The 8066-nt window shown below is 34.0% G+C and overlaps 1 protein-coding gene across 1 annotated transcript; it reads left to right on the top strand.

Annotated features, from left to right (window-relative positions):
* The first annotated feature begins 1656 nt into the window (after window positions 1-1656).
* Window positions 1657-7403, top strand: LOC130748863 (1-deoxy-D-xylulose 5-phosphate reductoisomerase, chloroplastic-like). The gene is made up of 12 exons (XM_057602107.1): window positions 1657-1844; window positions 2805-2986; window positions 3897-3983; window positions 4312-4437; window positions 4520-4582; window positions 5140-5289; window positions 5415-5482; window positions 5790-5901; window positions 6009-6113; window positions 6351-6472; window positions 6817-6963; window positions 7071-7403. Exons 1-12 carry the CDS (start codon window positions 1757-1759, stop codon window positions 7222-7224), a joined length of 1404 nt encoding a protein of 467 aa, XP_057458090.1. The 5' UTR covers window positions 1657-1756; the 3' UTR covers window positions 7225-7403.
* The last annotated feature ends 663 nt before the right edge of the window (window positions 7404-8066 follow it).

Below are 8066 nucleotides of genomic sequence, written 5' to 3'. Positions count from 1 at the left end.
TTTATAAAAATGTTTTTTCATTTTCTATTATTTGTATTTAACTTATTTCATTTATTTTATTATTTTTTCTTTGATTTTTATAAAAATATTTTTTTCAGTTTTTTTTTATTTTCTATTAATTGTATTTAATTTATTTCATTTATTTCATTTATTTTTTTATTTTTTTGCTTAATTGCACTTTTGCCCCCTGATCTTTCACCTTTGTGCGATTTACCTCCATTTTATTATTATTTTTTTTATTTTTATTTCTGATATGAGGGTGTGGTTAGTAAAAGGGAGGGTGAAAATAGCAACCGCCGTTAGTAATTGGACGGCTAACTAACGGAAGGGCCTAAATCGCACATATTAATAGAAGAGGGAGGGAATTCGCTCATTTTAAAGATGAGGGAGGTAAATCGCACAAAGGTGAAAGATCAGGGAGCAAAAGTGCAATTAAGCCAATTTTTTTATTTGTATTGAAGGTTTGATTGTGTGTTTGTATAAATAATCGTTTTCCTATTCATAGGGAGAGTCTCGGTTGACTACAAGAGTTATTTAGTTATATAACCACTAATCCTTGTCCTAATTTCATACAAGCCACAACAAGCCGTGAGGAGTTCGTGCTTTCCAATCTTAGTCAGCTTGGAAGATTGGTCTACAAACCGTAATGTGTTTGTGCCTTTCATTCTTAGTCAGCTTGGAAGATTAGTCTACCTTATATCAGCGGGTTCCTAGCCAGCTTGTAATATTTATTCCTACATTTAAGGGAATGAATTATATCCAATGTCCACGTGTTTAAACCTAGATTTTTCGGGCTAGGATTCTATATTATTTGTCCATAAATTAAATATTGGATTTAAGGGAAATGATGGAGGTGTTTCTTTCTTCTATTATTTTCCCTAACTCGACAAACAGTTGGTTAGTTGCAAATCAGCTCTCATATTTCTTTTCAACTCACTTTATAGCCGTTATGAAAATAATTAATTTTTGAGTGCCAACCAATATGATAACTAGAAAAGCCTAGCTACTTAAAATATACCCTCGATCATTTCGTAAGAACACATTAGCTTACAATTTTCTTGTGATTGCGGGACCATATGAATTGTGTACAAGAATGAAGGACTATTAATCAAGTTCCTCACGTGACCATAAAAAATAAAAGAAGTTCCTCAGTTGCTTTCACTTCTTGTGTGGATGACATGAAATATGCAATATAGAAACTTCTAGTTATGATGATTGATACGTACGAAGACTTCACAATCCATATCTCAATAACGAGTGCTAGCTGCTAAATTAATTGGTCCTATCATTAAGGGTTAAACTTAGCCATTATTCATATTTTGTTTTTATAACAAGAAATTAATGGATATACACTATCAGTGTAAAGAAGTTTTACACTGACGTCCAATCACATTATGCCACATAAGTAGTTACAAATCTTTTTAATTTTAATTAGTAAATTAATAAATTACTGATGTGGCGGAAATCAATTGGGTGCATGTGTAAAACAAGTTTACACTGTCACAGTGCATCTCCTATTTTCTCTTATAACAACGACAAGTGTACCAATAGGAAAAAAGCAATAACGACAAAATTTCCAATAGTTTAAAACCATATAGAGTTTATCATTACTATGGCCACACATAAAAATTGTGGTAATTGTTTTTTCATAAGATAAGTGCTTTTGATCACTTATTAATACTCTCTGATTGGCTCTTGTTTTATTATTCGTCTGTGCAATATTCTTGAGTCAGTGCTTGGTTCAAGTTCGGTGGTGATGGCTCTGAATTTGCCCTCTCCAGCTCAAGTGAAACCCTTATTTTTCTCTGACACTCTTAACTCAAACACCTCCACAAAACTTTCAGGTTCTACTTCCTGTCTTTGTCTAAAACTTACTTAGGGTTGATAAACTTATAATAATGATGATAAGAGCTTTCTCTTTTCTGAAATATTTGTGAATAACTTATGTTGCCTGGCTTATTATATATGATATCTTCTTTCCTCGTCGCTCATTTACACGAGTTATCTTTCTTGTTCTGCCTAATTATTATGGCAGTTCATGATCATGGGTAACTTATTAAGTAAAACAGTCCAATCAATCCTTAAAAGCAAAAACGAACATGACGCTTTCATATACTAATCCCTGAGGAAACAGTGGTTGTGTAAGTGTAGTTTGTAGTAAGAGACAAAGAAACGACAAACTAACTACCTGATATACATGAATAAATTAAAACGAATGAGACAGTACGTATAAGCACTTGAATGTTAGAATATATGGCTGTTAATTGTGTCGATCGGTGGGTCATCATAATGTTTTGGACATATTTTGAAACTTTGTTCAAAAATGAAGTTGAAACTAAAATTACAGTATAAATATATCGACTATAATTCTAGTTTCAATGTGATTTTCAAATGAACGAAATTCCAAAAATGCTCTTAAGATTGCCCGGGTTTAGTAAAATTAGTTATCTACTCTAACTCTGCATATCATATGATGAACTAGACTCATCATTCTCGAAAATATGAGGCTATCGTGAGTTCTACTTTTTCAATGAGACTATTTTTAATATTCTCTATTTTCTCTAAATAGAGAGTGAATTTCACACACTCAAATTATTAGATATTAGCATTTATAAAATTTACCAAAAGAAATTATTTTTATTAATTTATGTTCATATAACATATTTTTATAAAAAATGAAAATTTGAGACTGCATATTTTACTTTTCCTTGCTTTTTTATTTTCAAACAAAACTTGAAATTATATCAATATATATATATATATAATTATTAAATATATTATTTTAATTTTGGTTTGCTTTTCAGGTAGCTTTGTATTCAAGAAAAAAGAACTTGAGACAACAGTGAAGAGACGAGTTATTTGCTCTGCACAATCGCCACCATCAGCTTGGCCAGGAACAGCTATTCCTGAGCCTAGTGATTTTAAGACATGGGATGGACCAAAACCAATCACTGTCTTGGGATCTACTGGTTCAATTGGAACCCAGGTATAAGTCTTTGAAATCAAACAAGAACTTGAAATATCTTAGTTTGCTTGCACTTCCCTATCTCTTTTGTTGAGTTAATGATTTAATTCCCCCTTATGATGGTCCTTTCAAGATAATGTTGTGTTTTTACCTCCTTCATTTGTGTGGCTTGTGTAGTCCATTTATTTGGATAAACTAAATTTTTTGTGCATTATCCTTTTGGATATCCCCAATTTTCATTGCAAAAAGCTAGAAGGGTTGAGGGGAAAAGAAAATATATTCATTGACTAATTACATGCAAAATCTGCAAAAGAGGTGGAAGCATATATATACATAAGATGACATTTATTCACATTAACTAACACTAGGTCTTTCAAAACAAAAACAAAAAACTAATAGTTGACCTGACAACTTATTTGACCTGCGAATTGCACATTCAAAGCATGATGGTTGCTTACCTCGTCTCTTAACCACAAGTTCAGGGTTCGACCCTCACCCATGAAAATGGACCGCAGGCCGCTTAGTGCGAGCATTTGCGACAAATGATTATTGTTGTCGGCGGTGGATACCTTGAGCCCACAATAAAATAGCTTGAAAATAATTCCATCTCTTTTAGGGTAAGGGAGGACTTTGCTAGCGACTCCTGATGTGGAAAGTGGTGGGTCAGGATAAAATGGCGGTGCTTGGTGGTCATAGGGACAAGGAAGGGCTTGAAAGTGACTTCAAAAAATATACAAGACAATGGTTTGGGTTTGGGATCAATATTGGATGGATTTGGATTGTGTGTGGGTCTTTGCTACTAAGGTGTAATTTTTTATTTAGAGTAAATGAGCAGTTAGTTCACCCTGAAATAATGTTTTGCTTCTACTATAGTTTGGCCTGCCTTTGTTTCATAGTAAAATTAATAATTTTCACTTGATTACTTTTGTAGACACTTAATATAGTGGCAGAGTTTTCAGACAGATTTAAAATTGTGGGGCTTGCAGCTGGTTCAAACGTCACTCTTCTTGCAGATCAGGTAATAGAACTTTTTTATCTAGTACCAACAGTGAATATTAAATCTTACAAAGTGAGATGAACTTTTGTTTTATTAATTCACATAATTAGTTGAGAACTAAATCTTTAATCAGTGATTTAGTGTTGCATTGGTCATTCAGTAAATGGTCTTCATATAGTTCTTATTCCAAAAAATTAGGCTCAGCAGATTTCTTGTTCAAATCAACTAGTAAATTAAGAAAACTTGGATCAGAAGAAGGGACTGAAGTTCTTAAAGCTCTAAATTATCTCATGTGATTAAATGAATCATTAATGAATCATTTTGTCCTGATATATATTATATTGTTCAGGTAAAGACATTTAAGCCTCAAGTTGTTGCTCTTAGAGATGAGTCTCGAATTGATGAACTCAAAGAGGCTTTGGCTGATTTGGACCACAAACCTGAAATCCTCGTGGGAGAGCAAGGAGTCGTAGAGGTGAAAACCATCATTTCTCTAATATAAGGATTTAGCTTATGAATCTAGTGTTGTTTTTTCTGATTATTAATAATAATTTCAGGTTGCTGGTCACCCTGATGCAGCCACTGTAGTTACAGGAATAGTTGGTTGTGCAGGATTGAAGGTAACTTTAAATCTTGTCTCTTTCATTCAATCTTCTCAACCAATGTATTCAACATGCCATATTTACAAAGTATGTAATTATTTGAGAGGAGTTTATTGTTAGAACTTAAATTTTCAAGAATGTCAGACGTTACATATAAATAAATGAAGTTTGTATCCTAGAAATAGTAGAAGAAAAGAAATAGAAATATTCCATTTTGCTTCTGATGAGTAAACTAGTAACCAAGTAATTTTCTTTAGAACTCTACTGCTATTTGTTCTCTCACACTTCAATGTAAAATAACTGTACAACTATTTTCATATTGATGAATTGCTAAGCAAAGTTAATTAATTAAGTGTATGTAGTGCATGTTTGAAAGTCCTTCTACTATTGATTCTAAAGTTAAAATCAATTTGGGATAGAAACTCAAGTAGCTTCTGAGTTTCGTATTTGATTTTGAAGATATATAAGCTAATTCAAACATGTTATAAATAGAACAGACACTAAAATCAGAAGAAAAAAAGTTATTGGTTTTTACTTATCAGACAACTAATGCTTCCTCTTGTTGTTTTCTCCAGCCAACAGTTGCTGCAATTCAAGCAGGGAAAGACATAGCATTGGCAAACAAAGAGACAATGATTGCTGGAGCCCCTTTTATTCTCCCTCTTGCCCACAAGCATAATATAAAATTTCTTCCTGCTGATTCAGAACATTCTGCAATTTTTCAGGTATTTGAGCCTATCATTTATTGCATCCCTTCTAATGGATCATAACAAAGAAATTATTGTTTGCACCACTTCTTGTTAGTTGTTACTGATAATCACTCATGCTTCAATGATTCTTCTCTGCACAGTGTATCCAGGGGTTGCCAATAGGTGCACTCAGGAAAATCCAATTAACTGCATCTGGAGGTGCTTTCAGGTAATGGAAAGTAGTTCAAGAAGGCTTTCCTGAATGTTTCCATATGACTTAGGTTCCGTTTGGAAGAGTTTATTTGAGTTTATCTTATAGTATAAGCATTTATACAGTGTTTGGAAGAGCTTGTATAAATAGTGTGTGGCCTACCTATCAATAAGCTGTTCAGATTAGCTTATGAATAAGAGCATCCACAACATATTTTCAAATTAGGTTATGAAGAAACGCTTCATAAAGCTGTTTACCCAAAAGCACCCTTATTAGTTTTCAATATAATTGACCTGACTTATGAGTCTTTCCCTTCAATTGATAGGGAATGGCCTGTTGAGAAGATGAAGGATATTAAAGTTTCTGATGCACTAAAGCATCCCATCTGGACTTTGGGAAGAAAGATAACAGTGGACTCTGCTACTCTTTTTAACAAGGTTTGTTTCCTTCTACTGTATATTTTCTTGGATGAAAAAAAAAATGATTTCTTCTAAATCTCTCAAATACATTTTTTAGCTTTATACTAGTTTATTTACTTTTGCAGGGTCTAGAAGTAATTGAAGCACATTACTTATTTGGAGCAGAATATGATGATATTGAGATTGTTATTCATCCACAATCTATCATACATTCTATGATTGAAACACAGGTTTAGCCCTCTTACAATATCCTGTCTTAGCTGTTGTTTGTTAATTTAAATGTACATACAAACTCTCACTAACATACTGATTGACAAATGACAATACCTCCAAGTTAATGGCCTGATCATGTGTATTCTATAAGTTCAAATTCAAATATAATATAAAGGAAAGACAGAAACAAGAGACAACATAACCAAATATTACTTTCACCTCTTTTCTCATGTTAATTTTTTTTGTGTTTCCAGGATTCATCTGTTATTGCACAGTTGGGAATACCTGACATGCGATTGCCGCTCCTTTATACATTGTCTTGGCCAGAAAGAATCTATTGCTCTGAAATAACTTACCCTCGCCTTGATCTTACCAAGTAAAATTAATTTCCCCTGTTTCAAATTTTTTCAAAGTTTGAAGTTTGCTTAATTTACTAAGACACAAAAGGAGTAATCATAGATATAGTATTAAAATATTTAAATTGTTATAGGGAACTTTAAAGGGAACTAGTTGAATTTCAGTTGTTCTCACCACAAATTTGCGGCCACATAAAAATGAATTTGGAGGAAGCAACATGTTGAGAAAGAAATCCCAAATTAATGATACCAGAACTGCTATTTCATTATATATAAAACTCAGATCAGTATGATGAACCATTTATAATTGGAATACTTTGCAAATTGTTCAGCTTATTGATAAATTTCAAATCTAATCACTCAGGTATGGTAAGCTAACATTTGAAGCTCCTAACACCGCAAAGTTTCCATCCGTGAATCTTTGCTACGCTGCTGGGCGAGCTGGAGGTACCATGACAGGAGTTCTTAGTGCAGCAAATGAGAAAGCTGTAGAATTGTTTGTTGAAGAAAAGTAAGTATTTTCTAGTTATTTTCACTGTACAATTTTTGCATTTAAAATTTCAGCTCATGCAGTTGCTTGATTAGCTTCTTCTGATTGGTTATGTTTTGTGTTTCCAGGATTAGCTATCTGGATATTTTCAAGGTTGTGGAGCTAACATGTGACGAACATCAAAAAGAATTGGTAGCATTTCCTTCACTTGAAGAAATTGTTCACTATGACCAATGGGCACGACAATATGCTGCTGGTCTGCAAAAAGCTTTAAGTTTTTGAACACCTCATGGCTGTGTTGGATTGTTAGTTACCCACCGCTGGCATATTTTTGTAAATTATTGATGGGTTTTCATCAATTGTGTTAAATGTAAACTGGGGCTGGCTAACAAAAAAAAAATTGTAAACTGGCAGTCATAAATATACTTTAAGATATACTCGTAAAAATGGTTTCACTGGAAGTTCTTACTACACAATATTATATAGGTTTTGCCGCTCATATTGGTCATACTCGGCTTAAAATTGCGGAAGCAATGAAATACACCAAAATATAGTACTATCAAAAACCGGTGGTTTAGGTTGGTCTGATTTGGATTCAGAAAAACTCATTGTTCTGGGAATGAACATTGAGGAAAGGTATAGTACCTAAGGGTAGAGAGATTGTGCTAGAGAGAGAGAGTAAGAGAGAGAATGCTGAATTTTATGTGTTACTTCATCAAATGGGCCAAAAGTCCCTTACAATTGATAACTACCTCCTATTTATAGAGCTTGGGTACTACCTATTGGGCCAATTGGGCCTCCGAGATCAAGGCCCATCTGAAGGTCAGGGCCCCGCCTCAGGGCGGGATACATGCTGGGCGTTGCCCCTCTAGGGGCTCGCCCAGTCCACTAGTCCACAAGACACCGAGCTCGAGGTACGAGAGCTAAGGGTGTCTTTTAAATGCTGTTACATGTCTTATTGTACACCGGAATCTACACTGCCAACATGGCTTGAGAAAAGAGAAGTTAACTATATCGCCAACATGGCGTGAGCAAAAGGAAACTAGCATTTTCAGTTACCCAGTCCACTGACTTGACGAGCAAACCAAGCTGGCAAGTCCACAAGTCCGCAAGCGGCGAGAACG

Source organism: Lotus japonicus, chromosome 3, assembly GCF_012489685.1.
Source record: "Lotus japonicus ecotype B-129 chromosome 3, LjGifu_v1.2".
Classification (NCBI taxonomy): Eukaryota; Viridiplantae; Streptophyta; class Magnoliopsida; order Fabales; family Fabaceae; genus Lotus; species Lotus japonicus.
Note: the sequence above shows the minus strand (reverse complement) of the source record. Positions and strands in the feature narration are given on the sequence as shown.